At 39.5% G+C, this 16,439-nt stretch overlaps 1 protein-coding gene across 2 annotated transcripts; it reads left to right on the forward strand.

Annotated features, from left to right (window-relative positions):
• Window positions 1-2,474: 2,474 nt before the first annotated feature.
• On the forward strand, window positions 2,475-14,698 carry LOC117262353 (ubiquitin-conjugating enzyme E2 Q2-like). Of its 2 annotated transcripts, none has more exons than XM_033635267.2 (13): window positions 2,475-2,735; window positions 5,184-5,288; window positions 6,600-6,722; window positions 6,817-6,873; window positions 6,982-7,131; window positions 8,070-8,154; window positions 8,247-8,307; window positions 8,400-8,490; window positions 8,586-8,644; window positions 9,678-9,726; window positions 9,812-9,907; window positions 11,120-11,186; window positions 11,276-14,698. In XM_033635267.2, exons 1-13 carry the CDS (start codon window positions 2,577-2,579, stop codon window positions 11,305-11,307), a joined length of 1,134 nt encoding a protein of 377 aa, XP_033491158.1. In that variant the 5' UTR covers window positions 2,475-2,576; the 3' UTR covers window positions 11,308-14,698. The 2 variants fall into 2 exon arrangements, with proteins under 2 accessions (XP_033491158.1, XP_033491157.1); XM_033635266.2 differs by having other exon boundaries at window positions 2,477-2,735; window positions 6,979-7,131.
• The last annotated feature ends 1,741 nt before the right edge of the window (window positions 14,699-16,439 follow it).

The raw sequence follows: 16,439 nt of genomic DNA on the forward strand, positions 1-16,439 counted from the left end.
GATATATAGGCTAATCGAGCAATTAAGATTTTGGACAGGAAACCAATAAGAAGACATCATTGCCATGTTCTTCAGAAACTAAATATACTAAGATTTTGATAATTTCATTAATTTTAATATTTTCAAACACATCCATAAATGCCTCCATAATCAGGCTCCCCAGGTGCTCAGTGACCTGGTGGTTCCACTTAGAGCTTCTGGCTCAGTGACACATGGAGCAGCCAACAGGAATTGGTTCCCCTGTGTAAATCCTTATTTGGACAAACACCTTTTTCTGTCTGTGGAATTAACAAGTGGAATTCTTTACCCACAGAACTTAAATTGGATCCTGATTTCAATCACTTTAAAGTCAAACTGTAACAGTTTTTGAAGTGGACTCTGTTATGCAGTCATGAATGATTTGGTGCTTCCTGTTCTATAGTGCTAATTATGTATTGCAGTTTGTGTCCTGTATTGTTCCGTCTGTACTTTGCACTGCCACTTGTGTTTTTGTTGCTTAGTCTTTTGTATTTTAAGGCCCAGCTAGGGACGGGCATTGCAAATTAGCTTAGGCTATAAATGCTGTGGTGTGTGGCATTTATGTATGCTACATACTTGTTCCTATACAAATAGGGTTCTTTATAAGACATGACAAGGGAGTTTTTAAATGATAAATGTATATTGTATTGTTCACTTGCAATGCCATATATGTCCTATTGTGCTGAAATTTGGGGAAATGCTTACAAAACAAATATAAAGCCTATAATCAAACTTCAGAAAACAGCCCTCAGAATAATATATAAAGCAAGTCATTGGGAATCTATTTATCAATTGTTTATAGCATCTTACATCTTAAAATTTCCAGACATTATGTATTTAAAAACATTGGAAATACTTTTTTGTGTTGTCAACAGAAACCTTCCTGTCTGTATTCAAAATGTCTTTAGATTAAGAGAAGGTAATTATAATTCAAGAGGGATGAAACATGAAAAGTGAGAACCAATGTAAAATATTCTTAAAAAGCCTTAAAATGTAAAATTATTATGTATTATGGGGCGTCGGTGGCTTAGTGGTAGAGCAGGCGCCCCATGTACAAGGCTGCTGCCACAGTGGCCCGGGCTTGAATCCAGCTCATGGCCCTTTGCTGCATATCATCCCCTCTCTCTCCCCCTTTCATACTTACCTGTCCTGTGTATTAAAGGCAAAAATGTCCCCCCCCCCCCAAAAAAAAAAAATTATTATGTAAAATGGGGAAATTAAAAAAAAAAAAGTTGAGGATTATAATTTAGACTATAATGTATTGAATTACTTTCCTTTCTTTGGTAATGTTGATACTCTGGTGTAACCTTTGGTTAATATAGGAGAGGCAAAAATAATCCCGGGGCTTCAGTGTTCCGTTTTCGGTTATTAACTGTGAGAAAAATTGTGTGAAATAATCTTTGTTTTTCCAGATGTATGTAACCGAAATAAAAATTATTAATTCATTCATTCATTCATTAAGCATTAAATAAATACATTCATATTAATAATATATCCATTACTAAATAACATAGTAACTTAAGCAATAAAAATAACCCAAAAATATGATGTGTGCAGTAAGTATGGTTACATAATCACCAACATTCAAATATGTAGCTGTGATTTAAATACATATTTTTGTCAGTAACTGATTACAATTACATTCATTTTGTAACTTGTACATGCAACTAGTTACATGTAATTAGTTACTTGCAGACATTGCACTGCATATTTACTACACAAATATATCCTCCCGAGACCCTCTGTCCTCATATGAGGACGTCACATTTTGGGTTTACTTGACCTTATACTTAATTGTATTTAAGTCAGACTTGTTGTCCTCGTTTGTAGACACTTTTTTGTGTTATCTAGTGGTAACAAGAGCAAAATACACAAATCCACGTAAAAACAAGATGGCAGCCAAGTCAGTCTGCAGCCATCCTGACAAAAAAGTGGACAAGGCACAAAACCTGATCAGATTTTATGGTTTAAACTTGTTTATTTATGAATAATAGTGTTTCTAGTTTCATATGGCCACAATTTCAAAATGGATCAATTTTAGCAACAGTAACAAGCTAAGACACTGTTAATTAGGAATTACTCATTTGAGGACATTGGGACTTTATTGTTGCCTTGTTTGAGGACATTGGGACTTAATTATCATTGAAAATGTTAAGTTTTAGTAAACTTATCAGGTCCTACTGATCCCAAATTGCTAGGAGAAATTAAAAATGCATAACCAACAAAAGTCAGGAGGATATGTTATTAAGGATATTTAATCTTGTTTTAAGAGGCTCTGTAGGTTGTGAGCACCACAATAAATAAGTGGCATATAAATTCTCGCAATGTAGTAATAAAAAAAGAACAAAAAATTTAATTAAATGGGTTTAAATTAAAGTTGTGCAGTGTCATAACTGCCAAATAGCAGTGACAGTGTTGAGTGTGGACCTAACCCTCCAGCCCTTTGTTGTTGTTCTCACGCTAATATGCGAGATCCGTAGACCCGACTCAACTGCGCGGTCACATTCCGCCCCGACTTCCCCTCTGCCAGCGGCCTGGTGGTTTGAGATGAGTAGAAGATGTCGGTGTCGGGGCTGAAGGCCGAATTGAAGTTTCTGGTGTCAATTTTTGACCCAAACCACGAACGATTCAGAATAATAGACTGGAAACCCGATGAACTCAGCTGTCAATTCAACGTAACAGGAGAGAAGCTGCTGATCATTCACTGCAACATCACGGTGAGTCCAGGCAGGCCAGCTCTGCGCACAAGCTAACCCCAGCCACTGACTATCGACTGAAACCAAATCATTCCGCGGAAGGTTCCGTGTTTACAAATTAACTGCGATTAAAGTGCTCGCTTTTATTTTCACGGTGTGTGTAAAGCCTTCATTATGTAAGTTACCCCGCTGATTGAAGAAAACAAGGCGGCAGCGGCGTTAAAATCACTTTGAAAAGTGTACAAGAAAACGTCGTTTAGTTACGACGCTGCGGTAGCTTCTTGCTAGCCTGTTAACTGAAAGTAACGTTGACGCTAGCTTGTCTTGTTAGCCAAAATAACTGCGTTACAGTTCGCACTTCAACGGCTGCTAACTTTGTAACTACTGAACCGTGTCTAGTTTAATTTTAACGTTATTTAGCGTATTCACAGGGGGACGTTTAAAACACTACAGCTGCCTTTTTAAAATTATATTTAAAAAGAAGACATTTATCTGAACAGGCTTACCGCTGAATGTCCAGTTCATGGCTTTAACGTTAAATAGAGGCGGTTTAATGGAATGTTGTTCCACTGTGTTTTTCTGCCTTTTCAGTAAATAGACCGATCCCTGTGGCGAACTTGTGTTAAAGCTGTGACGTTAACCGCTCCTCTGTCAGGACACCAAAATATGTACAAAGCGATATAATGTAGATATGAAGGAGTCTGCACTGTATTATATTATTGCGTAACCAACTGATAATGTGAGCTTAGCTGTAAATATATTTTTAAACGTAGATATCGTCAAATGGGCCTGGAATTTTTTATACATTTTCACACCAACTCCTTTAAGAGGTGTATATACATTATTAGAAATGTGAATAATCTTCAAACTTGTGCAAAACACATGAAGTCAACCATCAGAAAGTGTAGGTGATGTCACAACTGAGGCTCACTGTTGTATGGTGCAGGTGGTGCAGATCACTAACACACCATCCAGACCACATCCTCCTCTCTAAGCACCCACACACACACACACACACACACACACAATCGTAGTGCAGGATTTTGGTGGACAGGGACATGGCTTTCTGAAATGTTGTGATTGCCCTGTCATGTTCAGACTCAAGTTGTGTCAGTCGCCTGCATCATCTGCAGTCTGCTCAATCTCAAAGACGACATTCAGCATCACAATCTGGATCTAGAGAATGAGAAGAGAGTAAGTCAGTCCTGTGCTGTGGGTAGTCCACGTCCTGCACATTTCCCACGTCTGATCAGCTGGATCATGTTTGGTCACCAGCTCATGAGTGCCTGAACACACCTGATATAGCAAATCAGTGATAAGAAGAGCAGGTCCAGATGGAAAATGTGCAGTGTTTTTCATACTCAGGATGAGGAATGGGAGCCACTGCCTTAGTTATCTGTGTTAATGACATAATCCAGTGTGAGTCTTCTTTGAATTTGGCTTTAAGATGGCTAGTGCAAGATCCAAAAAAAGGTATGAATATAGCTGGAATGTTAAATAGCATTCACATAAACATACAAATCATATGCTTACAATTTTTCTGAAAACTCTTGATATATCTGACCTGGTGCTTGATAACACAGAAGTGTCTGAAAACCAAACAGACACTGATGCCTCATGTCAGCCACATTCGTCATTCAAAGTAATGAAATTAAATTTAATGGTTATATAGCTATATTGTCAATACACAGAGCTTTAAACCCTTGCACGACCAACACCAAAATTATAAAACCGCCTTGAGTTATCCGATGATGTTTGTTTGCAAGTTGTGAACATGGGAGTCTTTCCCATCTCTAGCATCCATCTCATATATAATATGATGCTGCACTATACAATCCTAGAGTCATACACTAACCCATCTATAGTTGTATACCTAAATATCACCATTGCTGTATAAATATCTGGGTATTTTTACTTTCTGGAAATTGGACATGGGATCCTTACCACTGAAAATTATTACCTATACATTACATACTGTACTTACCACACAGCTTGAGCTTACTTACTAGACTACACAACAGTCCAACTATATTTATTTTTCCCCCCACTATACCATAATCTCCTGGAATGAAGGATTAGCCCTCTATAATTCATTCTCTTGCATCTTCAGTCATGTAAACTGAAGGTCACACATGATTTAATAGCTGTATTAAGGTCTAATTAAAGGTTCAGGGCAGTACACAGCCACTTGTCATCTGGTGCTGGAAATCCTCTTGCTCTACAGCTGCTGGCAGTAGACAAATCATTTTGTTCAGTGGGTGTCTGTGTGGGCAAAGACATTCAGTCTGAAATCATTTATAGCTTTGGAATAAACTTTTATGTAGATTAGATATCCTTGGGCAACATTTTGGTTACATAAAAGCAGTGGTGTTCCCTGTTAAGTGCTAATAGACAATCTGTGGGCAATAAAGGCATTTACATACACATGACTGGCTAAACGTCAATGTCCCACTGTTGACTCTGTTGCAGGAATCCTATCCCTCAACACCCCCAATATGGTTTGTTGACTCTGATGATCCGAGTCTGGCTGAAGTGTTGGAGCGCTTAGAGGATGTGAGAAAAGGCAGCACGTTGGTAAGTTGGCTGATGTGGATGCCATTATTCCACCTTACTGCTCTGTACAAAAGGTACGACTACATCATGGCGGACAGAGTTGTCTCACCTTTAAGCCAGCAGCAGAGGGGATAGTAATGGCACCAAATTGATGCCTGTTGAAAAGGGACAGCTGGCAGAAGAGGACCATGGAAGAAATGGGTGTGATGGTTTGATGACGGGACGTGACCCCAGTAGATTTAAAAAGCAGCTAGAAGCAGTTAGCAGCTAACTCATAGAAGAAGAACAAAATGCCCGCAAATTGGAGAGACAGTGAAGTTTAGGAGGTCCTTATCCTCCCCAGCAGAAGGAGAGATCAACTGACATATAACAAGGACAGTAAATTATTGCTAATGCCATGTAATGTAATTTCTGTCGTTTAGCAAGTGCTGCCGATGCACATGTTGTATGTCACTAGAGGCTGACACTGTTGACACTAGAGGCAGCAAAGGGTGGAGCTGAACCCAGGCCGCTGCGGCAACAGCCTTGTACATGGGGCGCCTGCTCTACCACTAAGCCACTGATGCCCCTTTGTGGAGAATTTTATACAAATATGCCTCATAAGAGTGTGATAAGTGGCTCTTCACTGAAAAGAGAGATATTAATCACATCATTCATTTATGATGAATAAAAATGTGAAAATTACAGAAGCATTTCACTGCTGAAAAGATGGCCTTTTTTAATAAAACTAGGACGTCTATGCAGAAGAAAGATGCAAATATTTTGGAAATTTGTGCCACATGACCAAAGAAAACTGACTGAACAAGACCTACAGACACTCCCGCTGGTGGTTGACATAATGCCATCTCATCTGTTTGAAACAATGGCGGCCGACTGGCAACAAACGATTTTGTAATGATTTTGTTTAACAGTAAGCTAAATAATTTTTCTTAAACATTTTAGGTGGGAAAAAAGCAACTCAGTAACAGAATCATCGTTTTATTTTTTTGTTTGTTTGTTTGTTGGTTTTTTTCCAGACTCATTTTTGCTGTCCAGAAAACAGTGGGGGGGGGGGGGGGGGGGGTCGCGCTATCTAGGCACTGGTTAGATAAAGGGAAGTTTACCACAGTTCATTTACACATACTACCCATATTTTGATATAAAGTTGGTTGAAATTTGGTGAAGTATCCCTTTAATTAGTTGCTTTGAGATTGAAAATGAAAATGAAATAATGTGTTTGAAAAACTACTTGAAAGCCCTTGAATTTCATTTTGTAATGTCTGCATGAACCCGGTGTTTAATGGCAGTTTTGTTTTCGTTATTGATGTCTTATCTTGCTGATTTCACCTGCAGCTCCTTCAGCAGTTAAAGCGCCTCATTTGTGATCTCTGTCGGCTTTACAACCTGCCACAACATCCAGATGTAGAAATGCTCGACCAGCCTCTACCCGCTGGCCCAATTACCCAAGAGCGAAAGGTACTCACCTAAAGCAAGAGAAGAATTCAATATCTTTTTATTGCATTTTTAAAAGGTACTTTTTGTCAACTCACAATGTTTCACCACACTGCAGAATGGGCCATCAGATGAGGTGACATCTGAAGAGGAAGAGGAGGAGGAAATGGGAGAGGTATTTAATTGTATTCCTGGTGGTTCAGCAAATTTAGATTCTTCATAACCTAATGGTCCAATTTGTTTTGCATCCTGTCCCTAAACATATTTGATTCACTGACAGCAGGACATTGACCTGGACCAAGACCTGGACCATTACGACATGAAAGAAGAGGAGCCAGTTGATGGAAAAAAGTCAGAAGATGACGGGATAGAAAAAGAAAATCTGGCCATCTTGGAGAAGATTCGGAAAAATCAGAGACAGGATCACTTGAATGTAAGTGCCTGATCCATTCAGTGGGGTTGTAATGAAGCTGAATCCAGTATCCTTGTTCCTTTGGATGTAGATCATTACTTAGCAAAACGAAATGACAAAACTCACCCCCCCCCCCAAGAAAGTCGTGGATAGCCCATATATTTGTCCAGACATCCAACCCTTAATTAGGGGGTATATTAAGTAATACCTAACTGAAACTCACAAAGTCAGTTTAGATTTGTGATCACCTTTTGGTTGCTGAGAAGACTTTAACGCTGTACTTGCAAGTGGCATCCCAAATAATGTTAACAACCTTTCACTTTCTGTTATCCTGGTAATTAGATGAGCAGCATTAGATATTAAAGTTGATCGAGTTGATCAAATTCCTGCTCCATGAAACAGATGTTTTCTGCATTGCTCTTTATGAATAAAAAAGAATAAGGAGAGATAAAAGAATCGATTTGGCAAAATGGAACCCAAATCTTCTCCTGGATAGTTTCCCAGTACTATAGTATTATACTACATCCACTGGACATAAATTCATCTTTCTGTTCCTTGTGTCAGTTTCACCATGTTCACATCAACAGCAGCACAGTGTCCAAAACGCAGACTCATTGTTCCTTTCAGTGCTGACACAGTGTGGCTGCTGCCGCAGAGGGCTCCAGCTGAATAAAATGATATAGGCTGTCCAGCAAAAAGTTTAGTTGGCTCTAAACTTTCAGAACAGCGCAGCCCAGCATCATTAGACAAGGCAGTGGATGAAAGATGGCTGCTGGAATCAGGAGCAAAACACCAGACTGTTGTCGAAATGTCAGTGGACTGAAACATACAGGACTCTCATGTCATGATCTCTAATTGCCCTGATGTAGCCCAACATCATTTTACAGTGCCCTGCATCTTCTTATTTATCCCACTGTCCTACCATCTGTGTGATCCACTTCTGTGATTTTACATTGCAGGGCGCAGTGTCTGGCTCTGTGCAAGCCTCAGACCGCCTAATGAAGGAACTCAGGGAGATCTACAGATCACAGAGTTACAAGACAGGTGACTGCAGTGACACATTTCCCCACAGAGGTGGCTTTTATTGTTTTAATGTCCTGTCAGCAGATTGAAGTGAAGCTGTGTTTGTGTCACAGGTATTTATTCATGCGAACTAGTCAGTGACAGCCTTTATGAATGGCACGTCAAGTTAAGGATGTAAGTGCTCACATTCAGTTGCCTTTAACATTTTCTAGTATTGTGTTACGTAGTGTTTTCTGTTGGATTTGACTTGTTGTTCTTTATTACAGGGTAGACCCAGATAGTCCATTACATAGTGACTTGCAGGTCTTAAAAGAAAAGGAAGGAGTGGACTACATTCTGCTCAATTTCTCATATAAAGTGAGTCCCGTAATAATATTTGACAGTTGTTTTGTTCGGGGAGAGATTTTTCTCGAGACTCAAGATATGTTTTTTTCTTCTTCTTCACATGACAGGATAATTTTCCTTTTGACCCACCTTTTGTACGGGTTGTCTCACCTGTGCTCTCCGGAGGGTGAGTGTGTCCCCATGTATAGTTTGTATATGAAGAAAGTATTCACTCATTGGGACTTGATCCACACTTGTTATGCACACAATTTTGAGATGGTTTTTAGACCAGTGGTTCCCAACTGGTTCAGCCACAGGTTCCAAGTTTCTCCCTAGTCTTTAGTTTGAGGTCCAGACAGTTAAATATATTCAGTGTCATACTTGTGTTGGGCAGTGTCGTCGAGCTAGTTCGTTGTCTCTGTCAAGTAGCTGTCCGTTAGTCACTCATCACTCAGTCTACAGGAGCAAACGGCACTTTAAAATAAAAGGTCTGTGCCTGAAATTCACTGTACTTCAAATTGAAGTGTTTTTTACAAACTTGACACATTCACGAGTCACTTGTGATCCATTCAGAATGGACCTGCAACCCACCAGTTTGGAGCCACTGTTTTAAACTTTGTTGGGAGAAATTTACTCACAATATTTCTTCCATCATGGATGAAATAACTTAATTTAGAAATACTAACGCCAAAGGTTTCACATCAGATGTTGTGCTGGCAGCTGTTGCGAATGTGTTGACACTACGCTTTGCTTGCTTACAACCTGATGTCAGAGCCTGTCAGATGCAAATGATCATCTCTGATTCTTAAAGTAAATAAAAGCATCGTGATACATTAGTGCAGGTGGCTATCAAATGAGAACAAGACGTTTTGGGAATTCATTCAATGCCTTGACTCTGTGATCAAATCCATAGTGTGTCTCATATTACACAGATCCTTTAAGGGTTCTGATTATTAATGAAAGGCATAAACAAATCAGCCTGGAAGATACTTTTTGTGTATCATAGTACATCCAAAAATTGTATGCACAACAGTTTCTAGATTCAGATTTCCTTTCTTTGAAAATCTCTCCTGCAAGGCAAATCAACATATTTTGAAATCAGTTTGATGCACAATAAATTTGTGAACACTTTTTTCATCAAATGTACAAGCTTGCTCTAATACATATATTATTTAACACTAAAACATACTTATGCTGATTTTTTTTATTTTTGTTTTCAGTTATGTTCTAGGAGGAGGGGCCTTGTGCATGGAGCTTCTCACAAAACAGGTTTGTAAATGAGTTTGATACATTGTTAGACACAGTGTTTGTCAACTTGAACAGCAGCAGCATTAATGGTTTTGTGTGTTTCCAGGGCTGGAGCAGTGCCTATTCCATAGAATCTGTCATTATGCAGATAAATGCAACTCTGGTTAAAGGAAAAGCCAGGGTGCAGTTTGGAGCCAATAAGGTAAGCGTTGTCATGAGTCTTGTCTCAGTGTGCTTAAAATGAACAAGGTGGTATTACATGTTGTTCGACCACTGGGGAATCCACGGTGAGGAAATTTCCCACCGGTTAACAACACCGGCATCATCGATTGCACTTACATTTTATAAGAAGTTTTTTTTGTTATTTTCGGTTGTGACTTGTGGCTCCTTCCGCCTCTTCATCTCTCTCTTTTTCCACGGGGTAAGCTCCCCGCCCGGGGAAGACCTCTTCTTTTATCATCCTTATGGTCTCCTCAACATACAGGTCAAAGTCACCCCGGTTGGTAGCATGGGTCCGTGAATATTCCCTTGTATATAGGGTCCCGGCTTGCTTGTGTTAGACCTTGCTGCAGTCACGCTATCATTTTTTTCCCCCCGGTGAAGGTTTTTTTTTTTTTTTTTTAGTTTTTCCTTGTCCGCTGCGAGGATCCTAAGGACAGAGGGATGTTGTATGCTGTAAAGCCCTCTGAGGCAAAAAGTGATATTGGGCTTTATAAATAAAATTGATTGATTGGTGATTGATCATCTACACTGACAGCAGTCAGCTCTGTGTGGCAGCTCTGCTGCTGCTGTACAGAGCAGACACTTTCAGTTTAAAATTCTAGCATGCATCATCCAAGTGATAACAGCAAATTAGAGTTTTTTAATTTGATGAATGTTGGCGCTGAAATGCAAAAATAAACTGAACTGGGTTTTATTTCTGAAGGCAAAAGTGTTTATAGCTGTTCCAAATAGCCACAAGGTAAAAGAGCCTGCTGTCAGAGAGAGGCGATGAATCCTATAAATGAAGAAACCCGGACGTGCTTTAGGACAGTTTCTCATCAAAGGCTTTCACGATGTTGCACGCTGTCGTACACATGCTAAGTAGCTGTCTGGGAAAAAAAGTATGCTGGAGTAGGACGAGGTTTCAGGCACTGTTTCAAGATAAAACAAGCAGCACACTTGAAGCATACTGAGGCTTTAATTGTGCAGCAGTTTGATACAGAAATTGAGTGATGGGAAAAGTGTCTCAAGTTAAATCATAGGTCCCATTTGCACCCATAATTTCAAGTGTCACTTGTGTTATATTTCGGAGGGCTAAAGGTTACATATGCGTCTTGCTGTTTTTAGTAGAAAGATGACGAGTAAGAGTTACGGGTAAGAGAGATGTGGATTGACATTCTGTGCATCTTACAGAACATTATTTGTTTTTCAGAACCAGTACAATCTTGCCAGAGCACAACAGTCGTACAAATCCCTCGTGCAGATCCATGAAAAGAACGGTGAGTAAATATTTCCAAATGTTTGGGCTCAGCAGACACAAAGTGGTATGGATCCATTGGCAAAGGGGTTTCTCTTTGTGTTTCTACAGGCTGGTACACACCACCTAAAGAGGATGGATAAGGAGCTACTACCACTATGCACTGGGAACATGTCTTTGGGTCAAAGTATCTTGTTTTCTTTGGAATATTTTCCCCCCTCTGACTTAACTGGGGATATATCATCTTTCTTGCGGAAACCATCTCGTTGGCTCATCTGACAAGTATTCCTTCGCCCCGCTCCGGGAAGAGACTTTATTCTGGTATCACTTTGCTTCTTTCCTCAGTGTTTTAGTGAGGAGGAGGATGTGAGGGGTATCACTAGTCCTGTTTTCTAAATATGCTCATTTGTCTTTAAAAAAAAACCTTTTCTCCCTTTAAATGTGGGGAAATGCTTTTTCTTTAGCTGCTTCGACAAAGTGGGCTTCACAAACAGTCAGTTAACCCTCTTTAAATGGGAATTTTAACAGAAGATTGATACTGAAGCTCTTGATGTGGCACCTCATAGCACCTGTTTTTATTGGCCACTTTCCCCCCTCCCATCACATCTCAATAAACAATCAGTTGAGATGACCTACAAACTCAGTATCTTTTAGCTCTTACTTTTTAAAATGCGCGAAGAATATCGGGCCAAGCAGAATCAAAATGCTGCAGTGTTGTTGAACTAAGATTAACTGTTGTCTGTGAACAAATCCACCCGTGGTTGATAATAACACAGGGCCAGTGGACATGAAATATCTTCAAATCTGTTTGTTGCATATCTTTGGAAGAAGACACCTACATTTATTTTCACCAGAGGATGATAAGACGACTGTTGCAGCATTATTTTTGGAAGTTTTAACAGGTCTAATGTCAAAGCTAAAGAGCGCTTTTTGCCTCAATTCTGTTAACACAGAGGCCCAGCAAGCACTCAGTTTGGCTATTGGTGTTTCTACTGATTATAGCTGTAGAGATTGATGGCTAGTTTGATGCTGAAAATGAAGCCATGTGTGTGCAAAGTTAACAGCATACTGCACCGGAGCCTTGTCTCGGCCACTGTTACAAACAGGGTTCCCACTGCCATGAAATTTGTGGAAACAGTATGAAACTTTTTCCAGAATGTTTTGGAAAAGTTTTGAACATACATTGTTTTGGCTTTTGTTTAAAATATGTTCATAAAAATCCCAAAACACGTCTAGCATTATGTGAAGTACGTTCACCATATTAATAACTTAAAATCTAGTGCTAAGCTGCTCGCCAACGACTTGTCCCCTTTTGGGAGAAAGAAGTACATATGAGAAGACAAACAGGAAAATACCAAAAAGCTGTTATGTAGCCAGTTAAACAAGGCTTTACGCTGAGATTTGAGGCTCAATAGAAATGTGAATATTCGCTGTCAGTGCAGTAAATGTCTAAATGATGCTAGTGACAGTTATTACTGATGGATAGCTAACATTAGCCGGAGTGCCACGCTGCTACAGTACAGTCAGTCAGGACAGCAGCATCAAGCTGTCATCACCAGTTAAATCTCAGCCTATAGATCGAACAGTGTGCCATTAACAGTTTGATTATTGACAAACACTCAGCCTAATGATACCTGCCGATCCAATCCAATATTTATATTTGATTGAAACACCAGGTATCCTGATCAGGACGTGTATACATGTCTAGACATCCTGATAAGCAGGGGTCATTCCTCCACTGTGATGTGGGAAGAAGGAAAAGACATGACGGCAGTCAACCTCAATGTAGTAGGGTATCGTGAACGCTCAGGTTCAGGCAACATCACAAGACAATTATTAAACATGTCCGTAAAACAAACATTAGTTTAACTAGAAATACTTCCATACAAACATGTAAAAATTATGATCCAAAATGCGTCACATTACATCTGCATCTACAGCATCTTTGGTTTTCTGTCCCCCAAATGGTCGAGACCTTGACGTTCCTTCAAGTACCCATATGTGCCAGTCTGGTCTGTTAGCATAAGAGGGTAGTTAGTGGCGGGAATATCTGACTGAGACATGAGCAAGTGCTAGCAGGTGGCTTATCCGCAAATGTGTGGGAAGTGCGTATTTAATTATCTATGGCTTTATCGCAGTGTAGGCTTACCCAATAGAGACATGGAATATTATGGAAAAGTTTTGAAAATTCATTAGTAAAAATATGTGGGAACCCTGTACAGAAGGTAGTTGGACTTTTTTCCAGTCACTCTGTGAAGCTCTGGGCTTTACAGAGGCGATAAATAAAGGGTGTTTGGATGTGATGTTTTCATCATTTTGCCCAGTTTAGCAGATGCCTGTATGTCACCTCCTCCTGACATACATCGAGTGTAGTGGTTTGCCCAGTTTGGAGTTGAAACTGCTTCCCTGTTACGTGACGTCACACATGTAACTGGATTCATCCCCTCCCGTCTTTTTTTTTTTTTTTTCTTTTATCAGTCAGCAGTTAAACATCCACCATCTTCAGGGCTTCCTTTGCCACAGCAATGTAACACAAACATTTTGGGTGCCACTTATGGTGTGTAACAAGGATCCTTCAGAGCTGACGTGGAACTCAATGAAACCGTAACCATGCAATATACATCACAGTACATCTTCACTACTGCTGTTCCCCCATACTACAGCGACACACACTGTGTCTATCAATCTGTCGGCTCTTTTGCAGTTTATTTGTTAACACTGTCTGCGAAAGTATGTTTGAATGGCAACTCAGGTAACAAACAATACTTATGAGGGGAATCTGTACATGTACATGTTGAGTTTGGGGTTCTTTTCTTGGGTTAATTAACGCTCTGTACCGCTGACGTTAAGGCTGACTCACCCACTGATCTGATGTCAGACACAGAAAATGTAAAGAGCTTTATAAAAATATGGGCCACGTGTTTCCTTTAATTCGAGTGATGTAAGAGGAAGATGCCATTTTAATAGGATTGCAGTAGCATGATGATCACCTCATGTAACTGCTCATCAACACCCATTGTAGTATTGTATGCTTTCTTTTCCTTCCAAGTACTGAAGTAGAGTTGATTTCTTCTTTAAATATTCCTGATAAAATAATATTTGCACAACAATGTCCCGGGAAAGGTCAATTACAACAAACACACTCTGAGCGAAATAATTTAAAGTCACGATTTTTTCCTCTCAGCACACACATCCTGTTGTTACATGTCCAATAGAGCCGAGGGGGGGAGGAATCATCAGGTCTCGTTATCAGGAAGTGTCCTCACCTGATATTCAGAGATGATTGGAGTTTGACAGTCATGCCGTGGTGAATATAGACTTGCACGCTTCTCTAACTGGACTGTGTGTTGAAAGGATTCATTTATCTCGTCTCTCGATTTAATTTTCTGGCACCGACGAGACACGATCAAGTCTGGCACCGTTGGCTCGCTTTGGTTTTTCTTTTCTTTTTCATTTTCCATTTGAAGAAATTTTGACCATGTACAGTAATTTGTAAACTTGCATCAAGTTTATGAATAAAGAATTTTAAGATTATCGCTGTTTTACTGGTTTCTGTGTGTATTATTTTTCCCTGTTGCTTCATGAACTGCAGATGTATGGAGCTGATAATGATATTTTATTAAATGCGTAAATGACACGGTGGTGCAGTGGTCATTGCTGCCTCACAGGAAGAGGGTTCCTGGTTCGAACCCAGGATGGGGGAGCCCTTCTATACGGAGTTTGCATGTTCTTCCTTTGTCAGCGTGGGTACTCCAGGTGCTCCAGCTTCTTCCCACAGTCCAAAGACATGCAGGTTAATTGGTGACTAAATTGGCCATAGGTGTGAATGTGAGTGTGAATGGTTGTCTGTCTCTATGTGTCAGCCCTGTGATAGTCTAGTGACCTGTCCAGGGTGTACCCCGCCTCTCACCCAATGTCAGCTGGGATAGGCTCCAGTTCCTCCCCCTAACAGTGGTTAGGAACGATGGATGAAATTATGTACTGCTGATACAACTTTCATACTGTCAAAATGAGTCGAGCTCTTCAGTATGGAAGTCCACATTTCTGTAGTTATAAATATTTAAACCCACCAGTGAACCTAAAACTGTATTTTTACTTTATACTTGGATTTACCTGTTGGCAAAATGTAGAGTAGTCTAACTCACGCTAATTACCATATTTTTACATTAAACCCACTTATGCATGGGACCACACATACCAGAAAACTCTTACTAGCCTAGTGTGGCTACACATTTTGACAAATAAAGGCCTGTCTTAGTGAGATGCCTGGTCTGGTTGCCAAGCAGTTCATTTTTTCTATACGTTTTTTTATGTGTTTTAATATTAAACAGGTTGTTGCCTACTTACTTGACCTAACATAAGTTAGCTGCTTCAGTGGCCCACACAGATATAAATGTTAAACCTCTGTCAATATGGAGATGCTACATATTGTTAGCTCACTTAGATTCTCCACAATTCTATCATTAAGTTTTATTGAAACTAATGTATGAGCACCAGAGAAGACAGTAATTCATTGAGATTTACCTGCCTGATAAATGAGGAAAAAAAAGTGGTGACTCCCTACGTCACCTCTGAAGTGGTCATTTAGTCAGACTATGTATCCATACATTGATTTTCCTGTAACATATTCATGTTCCTTCATATTCCATCAAAATAATCAAGAGGGTTTTTCATAGAAATTAATCCAAGTTATGAGTATTGTTTTAACAGGATAAGGTGGTGTTGTGTCAGTATGCCGAAAGTTATGAGTGTCGTAACTCTGAAGTGCTGTCTCTCGGAGCTAGATTAAATGAGTGATTCATAATTGATATGTTAATCGAAACCTAATTTTTATACAAATAATATTCATACTGGTTTAAATAAACATTTTTATTATTTTCTCTCAATTTTGTTGAGAAAAAGTTTGTGTGAAAGGAATTAAAGGCCTGTCCCATATAGACACCCGTTGAGTTCAGTGATTTAAGCAAATAATAGCCAGGATAATAACTGAAGTTTACAGTATACTACTTGTCTTGATAACTTACCTGCAATGCCTTCACAAGAAAAAGATTATATGTCCAAAAATCAGGCTTAAACTTGGTTAAAAATTATCTTTAAAAGGTCTAAAAAAAAAGCCATAGCCATAGCAGGTCTTAGCTTTTCATTGTTGCTGACGTTGTTCAACACTTTACGAACAAATCAGTATTCATCACAGGAACAACTCTGTTCAGAGCAACTCACAATAACTTTGATTTAAAGCGAGTTTTAAGGACACAATAAATAATTCACATTTTGT

This window comes from Epinephelus lanceolatus, chromosome 5, assembly GCF_041903045.1.
Source record: "Epinephelus lanceolatus isolate andai-2023 chromosome 5, ASM4190304v1, whole genome shotgun sequence".
In the NCBI taxonomy this organism is placed as follows: Eukaryota; Metazoa; Chordata; class Actinopteri; order Perciformes; family Serranidae; genus Epinephelus; species Epinephelus lanceolatus.

Bases quoted from the DNA above. Each gene is read 5' to 3' on its own strand.
- LOC117262353 (XM_033635266.2), top strand. From the start codon at position 2,577: ATGTCGGTGTCGGGGCTGAAGGCCGAATTGAAGTTTCTGGTGTCAATT. The intron at 2,736-5,183 runs GTGAGTCCAGGC...ACTCTGTTGCAG, and splicing joins TCATTCACTGCAACATCACG to GAATCCTATCCCTCAACACC. The intron at 8,491-8,585 runs GTGAGTCCCGTA...TTCACATGACAG, and splicing joins TGCTCAATTTCTCATATAAA to GATAATTTTCCTTTTGACCC.